Source organism: Xenopus laevis, chromosome 3L (assembly GCF_017654675.1).
Source record: "Xenopus laevis strain J_2021 chromosome 3L, Xenopus_laevis_v10.1, whole genome shotgun sequence".
NCBI classification, from domain to species: Eukaryota; Metazoa; Chordata; class Amphibia; order Anura; family Pipidae; genus Xenopus; species Xenopus laevis.
In genome coordinates this window covers 58,546,231-58,568,847 of record NC_054375.1, presented here as the reverse complement: position 1 = coordinate 58,568,847, position 22,617 = coordinate 58,546,231, and the positions used below count along the sequence as shown (strand labels likewise).

Here is a 22,617-nt window from a genome sequence, read left to right as displayed (position 1 = left end):
TGTCATGTTTTCTCCCCATGTGTTTTTTCCCCAGAATTCCAGCATCATTATGGTCACAAAAAAATGCATTGTGTCTGACACAGTTGCGCCTGATGCCTCAAAATTAATGCAATTGTGATTGAATATCATCCCAATTGGATGCAAATTATCAAGTCCACTTGGCATCATTTCCAGTGTTTGGTGTTAGAGTGACATGTTCGTCTGATTCTTTGGATGCAACTATTGACAAAGGTAACCCTGGAGCTAGCACCTAATCCAGAGGGGGCGTTAATTCCAGGGTTCCCTTGCATCATTAGGTACAGTATGTGCTCAATTCAGAATGGGAGGAGGAAAGGACTGAGCAGCTCCAAGCTCAACTATTGGTAATTGCTAATCTGTAATTAGACATGGTAACAAACTAACTCACTGCTTTGGAAAACAGTGTTTTCTAGCTTTCTTGATGTTCATTGATGTTTATTGATGTTCCTGAGGGGAGGGGGATGATAGATGTAGATTTATTTTACTAGATTCTTTAAAATATTTACCTCCCTTTCAGTCCTCATCTACCTGAATTTGAAAGCAATTTATTTAATTTTTCAATGTTTGTAGTAGAACCAATAATTTATTTCAACAACTAAATTATTTTTATTACGGTCTATCCCCCATGTAGATATTTACTGGTAAAATATATTTTCCAAACATTGCAGCTTTACATGACACCCATGACCATTGCAGTAACTTAAAATGCTGCTACCACAGGTATGGCACGGGGTAATCTACATACTATTTCAATAGTGGTAAAAACACAGTGCTCCAGAATGAATTGTAAATGACTCACCGAGTAGAAAATGTGGTCCGGGTGCAACAGCCCCAGACCCCCAGCTTTAGGGAGCAGTACGGCAAGGAATGCAAAGAAAAAACAGGGCCGACCGGCACTCAAACGAATCCACGGGACCAGAGAGAATAATTTACAAAAAATATTTTTATTTATACAAAATTAAAAAGATTTATATCTGCCCCATACTACTCACAATTCTGTAGCCTTAGCCTTTATTCAACTGACCAAAACACCAACAGTGTTCCTATTCTGCTTTTATGTTCATAATATCTGGGATATCAAGATTCCTCAAACCATTACCAAAGATCTGACCTTTCAATAAAATTAAATGTAGAGAGTGACGAACCATATAGCACTAGAGAGGATACATTTAAGCAGTGCTCATCTAGCTTCTTATTTTGAAAGTAAAATGCCATTAATGCTGTATGATTTCCAGCTGCAAACCCTATAAATTGCCTGTAGCTTGTAATCTGACTCAAACTCCTTGTTATGAGCAGAAGGAAGGTAGAACAGTTACCTTTACATGGTTCAGTGCCCTCTTTGTAAGTCATGATTCCAGTTATAATGTTCTGTGACATCCGTCACATTAGGTGGATTATCAGTCGAGAGCATAATTCAGTAGGATTGGTGAATAGAAAACATTAAATTTTTAAAGCATTTGATATAAGAAACACATTTTCCATAAAGATGAAGTCGGTGGGTGTGAAAAAAGCTTTCAATTGTAATCCTCTGTGTGTTATGTTGGAAGCAATGAATTGCAGAATGCCACAGGTGTACAGTAGCTGAACAGATGGAAAAATGTGAATAAGTTGGGTGCTCATTAGTATTGATGGCTCCTTGGCTATAATGCTTTTTTTCCCAAGGTGCACTTGTACATCTGTTACTTATTCATAGCTATTGTATGCTGATGCAGGAGTATATGTTTTATGAGATGCCACAATCAACTTTCTGGGAAGAAACACTGGACCCATGTCATAATTTTTTTAGAATCCACAATATTTCTTTGAAATATATGCCCTTTTTAAAAAAAATAAAAGTAAAGTCAAAAAGCGTATATATTATATTGTGAGAATACTGACAATTAAAGATTTACAGTTAAGATTCATTTGCTGTACTGCATTTGTAAGTGAGCTACAGTATAGTCACCTCTCAATGCTAAAGTGCAAATTCCTAACAATGAGAATACCAACTTTGAAACAAATGATTTCATTACATCTTTATGGAAAAAGGGGATTTCTTTTAATTTCACATCATTTATAATTATGAGAAAAAAATGTAATCCTATTTTTGCTGTGTAGCTATACACAAAATGTTTTTACTTGTTTTTTATAAGAAACTTGATAAAGCAGATAAAGTGTATAATAATAATAATAATGCTGAATATACAAGGGCTTTAGGGTCTGTCAAATGCACCAGATACAATAAGAGGTATATGACAGATTGTTTTATATTGGGAGACAATGCAGTCGATGATGATACAATAGAAGATTTACATGAAAACAACACCATAAGGCAGTGCTGTCCAACTTCTGTGTTACCAAGGACCGGAATTTGTTCTGGCCTACGTGATAAAGGGCCGGAAAATGGAAGCCAGTGTTGACCACTCCCTGTTTTTAAACCACACCAACTTTAAACCACACCCATGTTACCATAAGAACTTTTAACATTAATGGTGATAGCAAACAACAAATGGTTGGAGCTCACTGCAGGGATATCACTCATCACTCATTTGTGAAACAAGTTTATGTCATATTAAGACATACCCTTACATCCATATGCCTCCTCCTCCCACACAGCACCCCCCCCCCACCAGTACATGATTAAACACCTGGGGGACCCCTAACAAGTATTTCCAAATGCTAACAAACCCCCACCAGTTTCACCTCCCACATGAAGAGTATGGCACACACAGTTTGCAAAGGGCAGGCAGATTATGGCACACACAAGGATGTCATTAGTTATAATTGGAGCTTAGTGATGTCATTTCTCTCACATGACTCACTGAAACTTGAGTATTATAAAAAATAAAGTACCCCCTGTGGCAAAATACGAGGATATTACGAGTCACCTTGGAGTTCCATGACCTGTATAATGCAGTATGTATAATATTATATGGGTATGGAGCTTCTCTGTAACTTATAATATCCTTATATTTTACAAGAGAGGTTACTTTATTCACTAAATATGTAAGTGTAACAGTCGGATTGCCTGTGCTTAGCTAAGCTTTGCTATCTTATCTTGTCTAATATATGTCTATTTCAACCACTGTTTTGTGACGTGCTTACTTTACCAATAGCGTAACTATCTCATTTCTCTGTCTTTTCACCTTGCCATGTAAAATAGCTTTACTATTATTATCTTTTAAGAAATGGTGTACAATAGAATTTCTTGGTATAATGCTCAGGTTCAATAAGTCTTCTACAAATTACATAATTTAGCACCAAATAAAAATTATGATATATAATCCAAATATAAAAGGACTACTATAATATAAATGAATGTTATTTTATAAAATATCTTTTTGAGTTGTAGATGCAGACATATTAGTAATTATTTCAAAGCAAAAGAAAATGCTATTAATATACGTATGCAGTTTGTTATTGCAAAAAACAGAGGACAGAAACAACATTTTATGCATATACAAGTGTGTAGTTATGTTTACATAGTTTTAATTCAACCCTATCTCTGGTGTTTGGATAGCCTAAAGACACACATTTTGTCACCACCTGAGGCCTGGCTTGAAAAATATTCTGCTAAGGCACTGATCAGACATTGTAAGATAAGGCAAGTTATTAAAATCTCATTAGGGCAAGTGTTAAATGGAAACTGACTAAATAATAATATAACATTCCCCTTGTAAGAACTGTAATGATTATCTGTTTTATTTACCTTATTTCAAGAAATCCCATTTGGTCACACTGTTATTTCATTACTCTGCAATGTATGCATAGTGCTCAACACATTTTTCAACACATGGGTAAGTGTTATAGAAATATCCGATAACGAAAAGTCTGAGGAAAATCTCATAGGCACAGCAGTAAGCAATTTTAATTAAGGATTCAGCAAGTATCAGCACTACATGAATGCCACTTTTCCTACTAATGTGCAGTTGTTTTGTTCATACTTCAGGTGTAAACAATTAATAGAAGCATTTAATTATACATTTGCATGTCTTATGAAACAATGCCATGTTACATTGTTACTGAAGTCTGCACAAAATACCATTAAATGAGTACAGTAGAATATTTTTTATAGCTTTGGTATGCTATGCATTTCATATGTCTGTGTATGCTTCCTTAGGTTATATGAAGTATTTACAAATTAGTGGCATGGCACAATAAATCAGTCAAATTCGCCTAAGCATTAAAGTGTTACGCAGTCTCTTGTTCTATATTCCTGAATCGGATCTTGCCATCCTTCCAGAGACCAGGCATTAGTGATGGGCGAATAAATTCACCAGGCACGAATTCGCTACAAATTTCCAAATTTCCAAATTATATTTGCGAAGCTGCCGTGAAAATTCAGCAGTGTCAAAAAAAATCTGGACACGCATCAGAATAGTCGCTCGCGTCAAAACTGTCACTCGTCGACCCTATTCGGACACCCATTGACTTTACCGTGCTCGTCAAAGTTGTCGCAAATTGATGTGGGCGTCAAAAGTTTCCCTAATTTTTCACCGTTTCAAATTCGCCCATCATTGGCAGGCACCACTAAATACATGAGAGAGATGACTATGTACTAGGGTTGCCACCTAACCCCTTTAAACCCAAACACATATGGGATCCACAGCCTGCATGGCTAATTAGCAATTAATTTAGATGCATGCTGTAGACTGAATGGATTTATGTGCAGCCATGCATCTAAATTATCTGCTAATTAGCTATGCAGGCTGTAGATTGCATATGTGTTCAGTTTTAAAGGTGTGAGGTGGCAACCCTACTACTATTTGCTTATTATTGGTTTTATAGAAGTTTAAAGTTCTGGTCTGCGTATCATTATATTAAAGAACACAATACAATAAAGAAGACTGCTGTTGCTTTTCTAAGAAAATAAATGGCCCCCTCCAGTTGTAGAAACAATTACCTCTGAGATGGATTAGCCATACACACCTCATGGTTCAGTGTCAGCCCCCTTCATTCACTGGATGAGATAAATTAAATTTTTTAGTGAATGTAGTTGAAAGCATTGAGCTACATGCAGTTGACAAATACAGTATATCAAAAAATAGTTATATTTCTGTGAAAGTTGTAAAGTGAATGGGTTATCAGCCATACTTGGTTGGCACCAGTAAGCAAAGGCCCAGCTGTATCATGTTTCTATATTGCTTGACCCTGGACATCCTTTTTACCCATGTGGGTAAGTTCTTTTACATAAGGAAGAATAAAACTTCCTATTTAAAATAGGAAATGTCTCTTAAAATTATATAATCTCTGAGTACGAGACATATCCTAAAGCACCACTGTGGGAGTGCTGCTCCTATTGTTATGGTCACTAGCAAAATAGGAGAAAGGCACTTGCCAATAAAATTGTACTAAAATGCAGCTTCAACTCTATTCACTAACTGTCTTTTGTTCCTGGTGAAACAGGCATGTCTATGTAGATCTCTATACAGCAATCTAAACCTCTGAAGTATGCATGAAGTCTGATGTTGTAAAAAGAACTTCTCAACCAATTTATTCTACACAAAAGACTGTAGCAATTACAAATGATAGAAAATTCAGCAATGTTAGAAAATTCAGGATTCTCCATTTGTAAAATACTTAAAGGGAACTATTGCAAAAATGAAAATTTAATATAAGCTTCATCATTCTGAAATAAGAAACTTTCTACATATACAATCAATTTAATATTCTGCATGGTTTCTGAAATAATCTAGTTTATCTTCACTATCCCACTCTCAGCATATGTTTCTCTTCATTCTTGTTAGGGCCCGAAGGTGCTATTTGCCTTTGCGGACCAAGGAGGAAGCTTTGCAGATATAAACAAAGTTCGTGGTACAAAAGGGTTCAATAAGAAGAGTTGTCAATACAGGCAAAAGGTCAATACAGGCAGCAAAGATTCGTAGTCGGGATACAGGCGAAGGTCAACATCAGAAGTTCAATAAAGATAATCACACCCAGGAACATAACAAAGTTGAACGTAAGAGGGCGACAAGCAACAGATGCTATCCATAGACTCTCTATTTTATCAAATTACGCTATCAGACTAAAAATCCCAAAAATGCTATTAAAATTGGACATAAAAAAAGCATTCGACTCAGTAGACTGGACATACCAATATAGCACCCTCAAAGAATGGGGGTTTGGTGGTAAATTTACCAAATGGATTGAAGCATTATATCATAACCCATTGGGCAGGATTACTATAGGCCCACATTAGTCACCTACGTTCTCTATAGCCTGAGGGACCAGATAAGGCTGCCCCTTATCCTCTCTGCTGTTTGACCTGATGATTGAACCACTGGCAATAGCAATTAGATTGGACCCTGAAATACATGGGCTATGATTGGGGCCTAATGAACATATCCTGAGCCTATTCGCTGATAATGTTACGGCTCTTACATCCCTTCCGAATCTTTATAGGATACTGCAAACCTTTGGATCTATTTCTGGTCTGGTTCTGAATCCTTCCAAAACAGAAACCCTAAACATAAACCTCCCTCCAGAAGTAGTTAAATTTGCTATCAATTAACTTTGACTTTCACTGGTGCGAGAAGCAAATAACGATTCCAACTATATCAAGTTAATTATCCATATATCTACAAAAAGCTACAAAAGTCGTTGGAAGAATGGTGGAAATATCATATTTCCTGGATAGGGGAAATCACGGTAATAAAAATGGAAAGGTAAGTCCCCGAAAGTTAACAAAGCTACATTATATAGATGGCCTTTGGAAGGTGGCCTGGGCTTACCAAATTTAAATAAATACTTTATAGCATCTCAAATAGCTCAGATGCCATCACTTCACTTGCAATACCTACCTCCACTCTGGGTTGAACTCGAGAACTTCTTAGCGTACCCATACTCAGCTGAGGCACTCGTGTGGACCCCACAAAAAGCCAGACCACTGATCCTAAGCCCCAGCCTGGTACACACACTCACTCTCTGGGACAAGAATGCCAAAAAGTTTGCTTTAATGTCCCCACATCTTCCGGTAGCTCCGATCATACGTAACCCCATGTTTATCCCTGGGATCTCCACCCAGCTTTTTACTTGGTGGATTTCCAAGAAGCTAACCAGGCTAAATAACCTATATACAGTAAGGGGTCCCCGTTCTATATCCCATTTACAAGAAGCCCAAGACCTCTCGGACACGGAGTTATTTAGAGCCTCCCAACTATTACACTGGGTTAAAGAGGGTTGGAAATTGAGGAATCCAGACGCAGCCTCTCAAACTTATTTTGAAAGATGGTGTTCCAATGAAACTATACCTCCTTAAACAGTATCACTGTTATATATAGAAATATGATTTCTCCCAAGGTTGCCACTAATCTAGGATATATTAAACTCTGGGAAAAAGAACTGGGGAGTGCTTTAACAGAAGAAGAATGGTTTAAGGCCTGGTCTAATCTAAAACATAGCTCAATTAACACGGTCTTGATAGAAGCAGGGTACAAGGTTCTTATGAGGTGGTACTTAACGCCAGTAAAAATAGCAAACATTTATTACACCTCCAACAACCACTGCTTTCGGGATGCACGATTCCTGGGTCTATGGGGCATATTTGGTGGTCATTTCCAAAGGTGATTATGTTCTGGGCAAGAGTTTATCAGCTAATATTTTCAGTCTTACAGATAAATTTAAGATAGAATCCCTATGAAGCTTTAATGGGATTAACGCCTAAAGATTTCCCGAAAATTAAATGCAAATTATTGAATCACATATTCCTAGCGGCAAGACAAACAATAGCAAAATGCCGGAAATCCCCAAGTGTCAACTACACTATAAGATAAAAATAAGATAGACTGGATCTACGTCAATAAGAGGCTAACCGGGTTGGCCAAAGATAGATTACAGGCGATCTACAAAATATGGCAACCATGGGTTAGTTATAGGTTTAGCGACACAATCTCAGCATGATGTAGACAGATAGAAGAGACAGGGCATTAACCCACTCCAAGCATAATTCAATGTCATCAACAGTAAATTGACTGATAGACTCCATTAGATTGGTTATGATAACCAATTATTTTTACCAAACATTGTAATGTAATGTTATAGTGTTGATGTTAAAGTTAAAAAATGTATATGCATTTATTCTCAAGATGTAAGTTCCATAACAATCAAAGAACATGGTACTCTGTAAATACAAACTGTTATTTCTTCACAAAAATGTACTATGCTGTATATCTATGTGAATGAATGTACAAATAAAAATATAAAAAAAAAAATGCACCCATTCAGTCCAAATGGTGAATCTCTATTGCTTTCTTTTGCTAGCCGTCTTGTAAACTTAGTTTGTTTTCCTGTTGTATCTGAGCAGATGAAGAATTATAAAGACTAATACAACAATTTAACGCTTCAGAGAAACAGTGTATATCATTACTCCTCTGTAGCCAAGCACACTAATTAATATTTATTGCACCTGTCAAACCAGTAGCCATGGTCAATCCATTGCCTCAGCAGTTCAATGGGAGGCTGGGCACCATATTTCTCCTTGGCAGGCATGTTTAGGTCATCAACAAAGACAAAAGCTCTTTTCCCCAGTGGAGCACCATAAACCCTCTTCTTTCTCCTGCAAAATTAAACCATTAATTTAGTGCATGTTAATTTTCAGCCAACTTTTAAACAGCAAGAAAGAGCAAATACACACACCACCACACATTCATACATAAAATCTTAGTTGTAGCGTTGTTAGCAAACATAAGGACTTCAGCAATCTATGACCTCTGATTTTATCAGATTTGCCTTAAAGGTCACAACGCATTGTGTGGTGATAGTTATAAATCCACATGGAATTTAATCAAAGGTGACAGGGCATTCTGAAGTAAATAAGCTTACTGAACCACTCTAGCTAGAACCTTTGTTAACTGCTGACAACAAATGTGAATAGCTGGCAGTGGGATTAATCAAACTGGAAGAAATGTAACAAACAAACTTCAGCTTATCTGACAACACAAGGAAAGGTTTTAATTTATAAGCTTGGAAGATAATAGCTTTCTGGTGCTTAAAAGTTGTGTTTATGTAGTAAAAAGACAAAATAGTGCAGAAAGTATAAAGCTGGCGATAAGATGGGAAAATCTACCAGATAATAATATAGCAATTCTTATTAACCCATTAACTGAATGACATTCTTAATCTGCAGAAACTAATAGAGAAAAGAGCTTTAATGGAAGTGAGAGGATTGAACATTTGAGATTGTAATAAAGGGAACGTAAAATAGAAATGGGAAGGGACAGGAAAATGTATCAAGTGGAAAAGGAAGCTGTAAAAAATATGACAATACAGATACACAATACATGCCATTTACATGCAACATAATCTTACATCCCACTCTTATAAGGTGGAGGTGCAGTGACGTGGTCACTTAGTGCTATGTAAACATTTTCTTCCTTAGATCATCTTGGAAAGCAGGTTAAACAAGGCAGGCAATGTAGGTACAAGGAACATTACTAAAGTAGGCAGACAGGAAAAGCTGAGAAAATTCCAAGCAAGGTCAATGTTCCCTATATAGTGTGTGCTGGTGTGTGTTTGTATGTGCGTGCCCACATTTTGAGGCAGCACACACAACAAATTGTGGTTTGCACAAAGAATTTTGTATTATTTCTGACCTGAGCACAAAAGTTTAAAATGTGCACACAAAATAATTTTTTGGCGCACATAGATGAGAAAGAATTAGAGGGAACATTGAGCAAGGTATCAAAAGGTAACAAAGAGATTAAGGTTAGGTTAAGGTCAAGTCCAGCCATGCAAAGTTTAAGAAGAGTCACAGTAATAGGTTAAAGTCATAAATTACATGTCCAGACCAAAACTGTACACATACTGTAAGATCAGACAGAATAGAATTACTAACAAGCAATGTCCATGGGCATCAGTAAGCGTTAAATATTTATATTTCATGGTATTTGTGCACACTTTTGAATGCACCTGAGCTATACACAGGCACATGTACTGTATGTTGCCGCCTCCTCGTAAAACTATGACAAGTTGAAGTCATGGTTTTTAGGTGGTTTTTCAAGTTTAAATGGAAAAGACCCCATCTATGTTCAACATGAACCAAAGGGTGTGCATTTAAAATGTGTTATATATTTTGTTAGTTTGTTTTAAATTGATGCCAGTGTCTTCGATTTACATATAAGGAAAAATTGCATACTCCCATATAAAATGAAAGTTGAGCACACAACAGTGGAAGAATTTAAAAAAAAATGAAAATAAAAACAATAGGCATAGTACAACACAAGCCCTATATACTGACCTTTAATTTGAACACCGGTAAATATTAATGAAATCCAATATGTTTTTTCACTGTGTGTAGTGTAACAAGTATTATTTTAAACTTTAATTGAGGAATCAAACTTTATAAAACCTTTAACTGTCTACAATTCCTTTTTTAGAATAGTCTTTGAAAACAGAACTAAAATGTGAACTAAGGTAAGTTGCAATTTCAGATCTTCTAGTTATGAAGAGAATTAATTTTACTCTGATACATATACCTTTTCATGTGTGAGCTTTTGAAGATGTTTCCATATTTGATGTTGCTTTGCTCTTTATATTTCAAAAACAATTTCTCTGGCATCTTTAACATAATTCATTGCTTTATTCTTGGGGTTTCAAAAACATGGATTCTTTCTAAGCAGTATGTTTATTAATATTATCAGCATCAATACTAAAAGAACTAGATCTCACTTTCTAAATATAATGAGTGTATGTCATTTTTGCATAGCTGCTAGTGATGGGCGAATAAATTCGTCAGGTGCGTTGAAATTGATGCGCTACAAAAAGCCCAACTCACTAGTCGGTCCCCAAAAGTAACAAGTTAAAAATAATGTAAAGCAATTACTGGGAGGACAATGATTTGGAAAAACTTGGTAACTGTCACAGGATCAGAGATTGTTTACCAAACTATCATTGTGGCTCTGTAAAAAGATCATATCTATATCTAAGGAAAAAGTCCCTTGTATTCTGGTTTCATGTTCAAGTGAGATTCAGATGCTAGTTAACAAATTTGCAATAGAGACAGCCTTTGAGACAGTACTCCTAGATATTTTGTACTCTAATTGCATTTGTAACACTCCTCTTTTATCATTTAAATAGTGATGGGCGAATTTATTCGCCAGGCGCGAATTCGCGGGGAATTTGCGCGTTTCGCCGCCAGCGAATAAATTCGCAAAACGCCCGCGAAAATTCGCGGCAAAAATTCGCCGGCGTCAAAAAAAATTTTTACCGAAAAAACGGACGCCGGCGTCAAACACGGGCGCCGGCGTCGAAAAAACGGGCGGCGGCGTCAAAAACGAGACGCCGGCGCCGTTTCGTGAATTTTTCGCCGTTTCGCGAATTTCGCACGAAATTCACGAATTTTTCGGCGAAGCGAATTCGCCCATCACTACATTTAAATATTACCATTTCTTTTATAGAGGCAACTAACAGGTATTCCAGTCTATCAGCTTTCTAAATGCTGTTGGTAGACTCTTCCAATTAATATATTGTTCCATATCAGCTTCTTCTGAGCTAATCCTTCACTGGCTTCCAATTTCCAATAACTTGGAATGTTCGGGACCTGGGGTTTTCCATAATTTGGATTACCATACTTTGACTACTAATAAATAAAAAACCCAATAGGATTGTTTTGCTTCCAATAATGGTTAATTACATTTTTTTGAGATAAATTCAAGGCACTGTTCTATTATTGGAGAGAACAAGGGATACTTTTTATACATTTTAATTATTTGATTAACATGGATTCTGCGGGAGATGACCTTCCCATAATGGATTTCTGGATAACATATTTATTCATAGATAAATGCCTTCTAATGAGTAAAATCTCACTATTTAGGTCATATATATGTTGTAAATACATTTTATTTAAAATGAGCTGTACAGAACCACTGACATTGCATCTTATCAATAATTTATTATTGCACATACAGAAAATTACTAGCTATCATAAGCAATTTGCAACTTAGGTATCATTTTAAAAATTCACATACAAATCAATCCTCGGCAAAGCAGATTTAGTCAAAGAATGACCAATCATCTCCCATAAATGAGAAATAGTGCAAGTAATTTAAAGTTCAACATAAAATTGCCTATGGCTGAATATTTACAGGTACCACATGTGACGCAGTGGAAAAAGCAATAAAAGGACATGGTACAGTTACAATTAAAGTTATGTTTTAACAGACGAGTGGAGAGATGTAATCACTCTGAGAATTGTTGGGAAATAAACCACATAGGATTTGTTGGCAGTAGGGAAGAGGCAATTAACAACCTGCAACCTGTTTATTTAAGACACAAGATAAATCAACAAAGCTCTAAAGTTTATTTAAGATGGGAAAAGCTAGGGGCACAGATAAAATGGGCTTGCTGCTTAGGTAATGTGATTAGAAAGATTTTTAATTTAAGACAAGCGTACTTTTTGTAATTTTCTTAAGAGTGTTTAATAAACATAGTGTGCATCACTTTCGCAGTGTATTGCATATTTGCTGATTCCTACCAAGCTAAAACTTCTATGATATGAAAATAGCAGTCTGACAGTTCCATGTCCAACCATGCGTCCACAAAAAAGGGACCTAAAACTTCCTTAAAATGTTCCCATTTGTGCCTAGTAACGTTTCAGGGCATTTCCAACTTTACTAGACATGCAAAAGGATTATACAGAAGGGTAGAATACTGCTCTTGTGTGTGTTTAGATATAGAAAAGAAGTATGAATGTATGTATGTATGTATGTTTATCCTTTGCAATGATCGCAAGGACAAAAAAAGGATTGTACACTGAATAGGCAGAATTCCCATTGAAGGATATGTAAAAATCAGCTGGCCCCTTTTCCTAGTGGACTTAAAAAAGTATATTGTGTTGTGTTGTTTTAAAAATCCATCTCTATGATTGCTTGACTACAGCTCCCATTATGGTTTAACCCTTGATAATATGCTGAAAAAGTTTGGGAGTCCAGCATCAACTAGGTAGAGCATCTCTGATATGCTAAGTTTGTGTGTCCCTTAACATTTCTTTAAATTCCTTATGGTACGTTCTTACCCCCTTATTCCATTTAGAGGGACAGTTTGGATCTTTGACTAAGGTCTCAAAAATTCAACACAAATAGTGATGTGCGAATTTGGGCCGTTCGAAATAGCACTGGCGTCTCGTTTTTTACGCCGGCGTCCAATTGTTTTGACGTCGGCAAATTTTTGCGTCGGTTTCGCAAATTTATTCGTCGGCGGCGAATTGCGGGAATTTGCCGCAAATTTGGGCCTGGCAAATAAATTCGCCCATCACTAAACACAAACCACTTTTATGCAGTAATCTTGATGTTCTAAACCCTCTAAATGTTGCTCTTATTTGATGCATTGTCAGCTGCACAAAGTTATTTGAATACATAATTTAAGAGTACATCTCCCACTATATTTCATACCATATTAAAGGTACAGTATGTACCTAAAATACCTTTACTAAAAATGAGCACATTAAATAGGACTTGTGTTGAAATTACATTCTACCTATTGTTTTAATTTAAATATATACAGTACATATTTTCCACTTCTATTGCCATTATAAAACACTAATTTGGAAGTTGCTCTTTGTCCTGAACTTACTGTTCTTGTACTGAACTTACCTCTCCCTACCCATATAACGGTCAATTTGTTTAGAGCTGTGAAACAATAAATAGGGCCACAGGACTGAGAAGCACTCACCATGTCGATCAGGTGGTCCAGGTGCAAGGCCACAGACCCTCAGCTTGGGGAGGGGATAAACAAATAGCACAAAACAGGGGACAGGGGACATCCAGGCACTCAATAAACTCCACAAGGGCCACCAAAAATAGTATAAAAATATATTATTTATTGTAGATTAATTTAAAAAGATCCACATCTCCATTGGCACTCCAATTTTCTTACCCCCCATGACACTTGGACTCATATTCTGTTGCCATTATAAAGCACTAATTTGAAAGTTGATCTATCTTTAGTGAACTTACCTCCCCCTTCCTTAATAAAGGGCAATCTACTTTTGAACAAACAAACAAACCTCTCCCTTTACTATACACAGCCTTTGATCAACTTATTATCAGGGGCTTCTCAATGGACTTGTAATTCGTTTTATCAGCTCCTTTAAAATTCTATGAAAGTGACAGGAAGTACTAAAGTGAAACTGGCTTTACATTCTTGTTTAGTGCCAGAAATAACAGCAACCATAGATATTTCTTAATTAAAAACAATATACAAAAACTATGATCAGCATAAGCCCTACTCATTCAGATGTTGAAAAATATTGTATACTGCCTTTAAAAAAATACTGGGAAAACATTACTAATTATTTTTGCTATTTAAAGTGCTTCTGCGTTGCAGCAGAACCACGTGAACACGAATGATTCAGGAAAATGAAGATGAAAGTATTATGCATTCTAAAATTATACGGAAGACTTAATTATCTTGGCACAAAGCTTGGGGCGGTGATTCTTTAAAAGGAAGCAAAAGTATCTGACAATGTGTAACATTTATATTCCATAGGGCCTATAATTACAGCATTGTAACCATAACAAAAGGAAGTCAAACTGGAATATCTCCTAGAGAATAATATATAAAAAAACCCCATAATTTTGCTTTATTCATTTGCAGGCCTTCTGGAATATGAAATAAACAAAAGTTTCCCTTTCCCCTCAATTGCATACTTGTAGCCAGCTTGAAATGCCATATGTCACTTACTCGGAGTGCGGTCTGACAGATTCTGCTCATAAGGGAATATGGAAAGAATTTAGTTGTTGTCATTCTGCCACTTCAGACACTCTAAAATGAAATGAAAGACCCTCATGATATTAAAAAAAAAAAATTGCTGCTTGCACAATGCTTGTCTAGAGCTTCTCATGATTATGTTCTCGGTTTTAATTTAAGGACACAAGAGCATTTAGCTTAACAGTTGGTTGGACTGAATAACACAATTCAATTATATTATTATTTTTAATTTTTTCATGGAAAACGATGGCCTTGGCGCATTTAATATTGCGGCAGCTGAATATATTTTTTTTATCTGAAATGTGTTAATGCTTTACACTATAAACAACAGAAGTTGTAATACATATACTGACAATACAATATGTTGCCCTCATTTAGACTGTCTCTGAGAATGTACAATTATCTTTATTACACATATTGTGGGTGAAAGGGAGCATAAATGGTGGTGGCAAAATTACTGGAATACAAGGCAGAAGCCAAAGAAGACATCATTGACAGCACTGATAAAGGCAAGGAGAATGAGGATGGCAGGGAAAAAGTTATATGCAAATATTAAGGGAGGGAGACCTTGGATAGATTAAGATTATGGGAAAAACAAAGATAACTAGCAGGTAATTATTTTAATGAAGTAACACTACACAAAAAGGAGATTTAGCATTATATGAGCATTTAAATGTAATAGAAATTAAATATCTGAAAGTAAGGCTTAAAGTCTGCAAAACAATAGAGGAAGCATATCTTGCGGTAACAGGAGCACCCAGACCATGGGGTTTGCTTTCTCTATGGTTATTAAGAAATCCCTTGAACTTTCCCCCTGTATTACAGATAGTAAATGACCCCTAGTTAATGTTAGCAAAAGTAAAAGAAAAAATCTCGCAAGATATAAAACATTGGCTATTATTCCCCTAGAGAAGATAACTTTTTCTGTGCCAGGCGTAACATGAAATAAATTCTACATTTTTATTAACAGGAGATAATACCAGCATTAATAACTGCACCATAGCCTTTGAAAAGAAATTATATTTACCTGCTTAATATTGCAAATAGAGTAGAAATATAATCAGCGCATTAAAAAATATTACAAATGCTGTATTGAACCAGTTAACATGTACTTCTGGCACAGCTACAAATTTGTGAAAGAGAAGGGAACACTGATAGAAATTGTTACCAGTCAGTGGTAACCTTTATACATGATTTACTATTGTCATTTAATATTGCATGGTCCTCTCCTTGGCTGAAAAAAAAGCTCTATTCTAATGGTGCAGGTCCTTCTATAAAAACTGTGTGTGGCACAAGCTATGTTTTTTATTTAGCGCTGTAAGTGATTTTGTATAGCTAAGGAGATATACAGCAAATTGTAATAATGATTTCATAAAAATATAATTAGGTTCTCTCTACATTACAGTTTCAAAATAAAGATACACATAATTTAAGCAATAAGGATAATGATCATTTAATATCCTTAAAATAGCCTTAGATTTCTAAAATTATTGTTGCTGGAATTAGTAAAATGAATCTTGGCATATCTTTAGATGCATCAGACAATTGTTTTATGGAAGGTGAGATATGTATGAATTAACATTGCTTTTCCTTTGTGAAATGCAAAGTGATTGAAGTCCTTGAAGCATGTTTAGTTTTCTTTATATATTCTTAATATATATTTTTCTTTATATAAATGGAAAAATATAATTTTACAGAGAACACGTTACCTACTTAGTCTTGATATACCATATTCTATCATCAAATATGTTTGTTCTTATTCTAAGACACTTAAATAACCCCATAAACAACTCCGACAGTTAAGCAATATCTCATGTTCTGCACCTTCTCTGTTTCCCTTGGACTTTATAACTGGTTTCAGCAGTGGCATAACTAGTTGGCACTGCCCCCTCTAAAAAGAATCATCAGGGGGCCCAGCAAACAAATATTCCATTCCACCCCCCGCCCCAACCGAAGAAAAATCATTCGATCGATTGATTAAAATCCTTAGAATCGTTCGATTCGAGGATTTCATTGCTTCATTTTTCGAACGATTTTTCCTCCGATCGATCGTAGGATTTGCGATAAATCCTTTGAATTCGATATTTGAATTCATAGGATTTTACTTCGAGGGTTTATTAACTCTTGATATTCGACCCATAGTAAATGTGCCCCCATGTTTTGGAAAACAAGAAACCCTTTCTTGTGTTAGTTCCCCTTTAAAGAGCCTATATCCTTCTCCAAAGCATGCATGTAAGCTTATTCCAGAAAACTCCACCAACTCTGGCCAAAGTGCCTACTTACAAGATGCCAATTTCCTTATTGCATGTAATACTCAGTAGTGTTCTCTCCTTTTCCAAGCAGTAAATTAGTTTTCATGAGATAGTCACCCATATGCAAGTCTTTTAGCAAGTTCTCCCCAATTTTAGTCCAGAGAGAAAAGATTTTCCTCTATTGTTATGCTAGTGGGTCTCAATCTACATCACACTAATGGGTACGGTCTTCACCTACTGTAGATTTCACTAGTGCTGCTGAATGCTGCTTTTATGGAGGAAGTCAGATCATTGTGATCCTTTTTTGTGTGCAAAACTTGTACCTAGGTTGCACCCTATCCTGAAATCAGGGACCATGTGTTCACTAGCAGCTGGGATAATCAATAGGAGGCAATATAAGTTTGGTTCAATAGTAAAGGTAATGACTTCCCCTCCCCCTGGCATCTGTTTTCTTTTACTAACACATGACACTATTATGATCTATCTGCAGGCAATTGCCTTATTAAGGGTCATTATATGCCTGCCTCTTTCTTTAGACCAGTGCTGGATCATTACATTGTTTTGCATTAAGCCAAACCTCCTGTTGTTTTGTATGCTTAGTTCAGGTCCCCAGAGTTCCTGAGTCATTGTCTCCTGAGATCCTTTAAGTTTGTTCCAAACCTCTGCATGCTTTCTAGTAGTTACATAGCTCATTTGAGCTAATTTAGCAGGTAAAGGCTGAAAAAAAGCTGATCATTATTCTTCAAAAATGTTACCAATTTCGTGTACAGTAGATCAGCACTCAGCATGAACTCAATCACTTGGAATGCTGTTACCAAAATGAATGGCTTATTCTAATAATCTTATTATTGCAATTACTGCAATATATTAATAAATTACATTACGGTCTTATGCAAACTATGTATTTATAATATACTGGTCAGTGTGCCAGACTATTATTTTATATACTATACTATATTCATTGAGAAAAAGTTATCTCATGGTTTATCATATGAAAACTCATGGACAAGATTCAATTTGAGGAGAGAAACCTTTTCTCCTAGTTCAGTTCCAGTTTTTTCCCCATAGAGTTTTCACCTGATAAACCATGAGATAAATGTTTCTGAATTGCATTGCATCTAAAATTGAATCTAGTCTTCACGTGATGAACCTTTTTTTTTTTTTTAACTGAATTGAATCTGGCCCTAAACTCTGTTGAAGTCTATGCGGAAAACTGCAACTGAATGAGAAAAACTTTTTTTCCCCTCAAATTGAATCTCGTCCATGAGTTTTCACTTGATAAACCATGAGAGTTTTTCTTACTGAATTGAATCTGGCCCTTTATATGATGAACAATAATAGCATTAAAAAAAGTCATTTCGATTTGATGTTTTGGGTTCAGCTGTTCACCCGATCACAGAATGATGGTCTGCTAAACTGACCCATGTGTATCAATTTTTTTTTAATGGCTGGCTTTTACTTACTAGCCTAATTACCAGTATGAATTTAAATGTTAGCCATTACAGTTGTTAAAGATGAATACATGTTCTCTTTAATTACATATATTGTACCTTTGCTAGTCATCATCAAGCCCAGAAAGAAGACTTGTGAATTGCATAATACTATTTTACATTTTTACACAATAGATTTATTAGACCAAGTATTCTCTATAGAGTAGATAATTGTTTCAAAGCTGTTACAGCTTTATATTGCTACAGCATATGTATGCTCTAAGGACTATACAGAAGCAACATTTATAACAAACCAGACTTTCAAGACAGACACACTCAATAACTGGCCTTATTTAAAAAAAAAAAAAGCAATGTGGCTTGCATGTTCTACAAGAAATAACATTACATTTTGTTTACTGTATGCTATAACCCTGGGTAATGTGTCTGTAATTTGTCCATTTAACCTTGTGACTTAGATGAATAATGCTTTGGGGCAAAGGACAAGATAACAGTGAGCTTATAATGCGGACAAGGTGTTTTTCAACATCTTGAGCTCAGTTTGCGTTTATGTATATTTTTTATTTTTCAAATGCTTACAAATATCATTAACTATCATTAGAACAATAAACAGTAAACACCGGTTACGTTTATTTTGTTTACATGTACCCTCTGAACATTTCTCAAGATGCATTTCCTTTAATATCGATCTATCTTTAAAATATCAAAGAAAATTTTGTCCTAGCGAATGCCATTACGAGCAGTAATCATCATGGCTTTATGATAGGTCATGTCAGATGAATTTAATTGCTTTTTATGATGTGGTTAGCAACATGCTGGACAGTTGGGGGCTGTAGATGTGATCTTCTGTATATGGATTTTGCCAAAGCGTTTGATACTGTGCCCCACAAATGACTGCTCTCTAAGCTAAGGTCTGTTTGGCTTAATGAAGCCGTTTGCACATGGATAGGAAACTGCCTATAGGATCGGCTACAGAGGGTGGTTGTTAAAGGTACATTCTCTACTTATAGTAGGGTTCTTAGTGGGGTGCCTCAGGGCTCGGTATTGGGTCCACTTTTATTTAACTTGTTCAATAACGACTTTGGTGAGCGTATTGTAAGTAATGTATCAGTGTTGGCAGATGACACAAAACTATGTAGCCCAATTAATTCCATCCAGGACGCAGTATTCTTGCAACAGGATCTTGACAAACTGGCAAACTGGACAGCTAAATGGCAAATGAGATTCAATGTTGATAAGGGGTGATATGATAACTGTAAATGTATAAACATATTAGGGGATTGGTGGCTTTTTAACAAGGGAATACAGGGTTATGGAAAATAGCTCATTGTACAAGTTGATCCAGGGACTCCAGGGATTGCCATCTTGGAGTCAGGAACAAATTTTTTCCCCCTCTGAGGCAAATTGGAGAGTTTTTTTGCCTTCCTCTGGACCAGCTAGCACTTAGGCAGGCTATAATAGAGTTAAAAGTTTGAACTTGATGTACGTGTCTTTTTTAAACTTAGCTTACTATGTCATTGTTACTATATTTTACAAAGCACCCTTGGTTTTAGGAACAGTGTACCTCATGGGGATTAAAAAAAAAAAAACAAAAGGCTAAATTCACTGGAGTTCTGGGGCTTATTTATCTGCTCTGGGCAAATAAGCAGCTGGGCAGCAACCAATAGCAACCAATCAATATTTAGTATTCTGTTACTGTTTAGATGTTAATTTGCCCACAGCTGATGAATAGCGTCTAATGTCTACATTTGTACGTGTACAATTCCTTAATAAAGGAGGAAATCAATGAATTCACAAGGAATCCTAACCAATTTTTCATCTATAATTTTCATTTTATATTCAGTACTCATAATGCCTATTAAAAGCCTCATCACTACTGGAAATAAAAATCAACAGTGTATCGTGGGTACAAAAAGGGAATAAACATTTTTACAATAAAACTATTTTTATATTTTTAATTAGTTTTGTATGTGCAGGTATAGTTTTCCTCCCTTTTAAAGGAGATCTGAACCCCAAAAGAATAATTGTAAACTTCAGCTCTTTCTCTCTTTGAAGGCCAAGAGGGTATGTAACCCTAACTGTCTATGCAGTTCCTGGGTTCAGTTGACTTGTTAACTGTTTCTCAGTTGCGCCTGGTATTAGAGGTCTAAAAATACAAATGTCCCAGAAATCAGTAAAAATAGAAGCAAATGTAAATGGTAAAAATGTTCAGAGAAGTACCCAGAAGTACAACATGTACTCGTTGTTTAGGGTTTGATCCCTAAAATCCATTTTCCCTGGATAAAATCAGACCTGTTCTGACATTAATTTTTGCTGTTAAAGGGATTCTGCCATGATTTTTATGGTGTACTTTTTATTTCACTAAATTACACTGTTTACTTAAAAAATAGTTCACTCTACCATAGAACATTTTATGGTAATATAATAATTGTGGTATGTAGGCAGATATCTCAGGTCATTGTGTCTGATCCTGTGTTTTCAGAAAGAGCCAGCACTTCACAATGGGACTGCTTTCAGATAAGCTATTGTGTCTCCTACTTAATTTTACTGGTGGAATTGTGTCTTCTGTGAGCTGGACTTAGATCTTTACTATAGCGTTTTTAGCAGTGCCGGTGTCAGGGAGCTGTTATTCTGTTGCCTCCCCATTGGTCTGCTGATGGGCTGCTAGAGTGACTGAAGTATCAGAGCACAAGTTACATGACTGGGGGCACCTGACAAACTAAAAACATATCTAACCTCATGTCAGATTTCAAAATTAAATATAAAAAAATCTGTTTGCTCTTTTTGAAAAAAAACAAACAGATTTTAGTGCAGGATTCTGCTGGAACAACAGTATTAACTGATGTGTTTTGAAAACAAAAAAGTTTTCCCTAGACAGAATCCCTTTAATATTACATAAAAAGAGAATTTTAAGTATAGTAAATTGAGTAATAATATTTATTTTGTGAATGTAAGTTATGTAAATAAAAGTTATGTGAATCTGCCGGTATTATCTGAGAGAGAATAATACACAAAGACAAGACACAAAAGGCGACAATTTTAGATTCCCATTTAGCATCAATACACTATAGTAGTGGCATAAGAGAGAAGCAATTGCACATGAGAAAAATTCAGTAGCTTGAACCCTTTCCATGTATTGGGTAAGGGAACATTGATCTTAGCTCGAGTGAAGGAATAGAATAAAAAATACTTCGAATTTCGAAGTATTTTTTTGGCTACTTCGACCATCGAATTGGCTAATTCGACCTTCGACTACGACTTTGACTACAAATCGAACGTTTCGAACTAATAATCTGTCAACTATTCGACCATTCGATAGTCGAAGTACTGTCTCTTTAAAAAAAACTTCAACCACCTACTTCACCACCTAAAACCTACCGAGCATCAATGTTAGCCTATGGGGAAGGTCCCCATAGGCTTTCTAGCCAATTTGGGATTGAAGGAAAATCGTGCGATCGATTGATTAAAATCCCTCGAATCGTTTTTGCACTAAATCCTTTAACTTTGAGGGTCGAATATATAGTAAATGTGCCCCTAAGTTTTACTGGAACCAGGAAAAGTGGAATTTAAGGTATGGGTTTGCTGGTGCCTCTGTGTGAGCACAAAAATATGACCTATGCCGTAAAAAAGATTACTGCAGTAAGAACAAAACAAATTTTAAAGCAGAAGGTAGACTGTTATACAATTGCAAGTTGGAAAAGTGAAACAAAATTATGACTCTATGAAGATCCTCAGTGAAAACATAGCATCCCAATATTAAAGGGGAACTAATATTTTATTTACTGAATTTATTGATCCAGCTTAAAAATTCAACATCTCCATTAGTAGTAATGATTTAGGCCTAAGCCAAGTTTACCATCTTGGAGTTGTGTTTGTGACACGCACATGCTCAGTGCTCTTTGAGCAGCTATTGAGAAGCTAAGCTTAAGGTTAGTCTGAGGTTTGTCATATAAGCTGTTTTATTAGTTTATGCAATATATTAACAGCAAATGTAACCAGGGCCGGATTTGTGGCAAGGCCACAAAGGCCCGGGTCAGGGTGGCAGAATAATAGGGGGGGCATGCTGCCCAGCACATCTCAGCTCCCCAATGCTCTTCTGCAGGCGTGCATGTGAAAATCTGATGAAATAAATCCGAAAAAATCATGAAAATCGTTTTTTTCCCCCGCAAAGCAAATGTAATAATAAATAAGCGTAAAAAGCCAGAGCGGATTTA

At 35.9% G+C, this 22,617-nt stretch overlaps 1 protein-coding gene across 4 annotated transcripts in view; it reads right to left on the bottom strand.

The window, feature by feature from the left end:
* The window catches only part of LOC108711038 (dynein heavy chain 3, axonemal), a 555,753-nt gene that overhangs the window by 184,919 nt on the left and 348,217 nt on the right, over positions 1–22,617 (bottom strand). For 3 of the 4 annotated variants that reach the window (XM_018252361.2, XM_041586281.1, XM_018252362.2), the window contains exon 43: positions 8,402–8,551. The exons of the other annotated variant lie outside the window; for it this stretch is intronic. In XM_018252361.2, the coding sequence (XP_018107850.1) occupies positions 8,402–8,551 (150 nt within the window). The remainder of the gene's footprint in view (positions 1–8,401; positions 8,552–22,617) is intronic. 4 annotated transcript variants of the gene reach the window in all.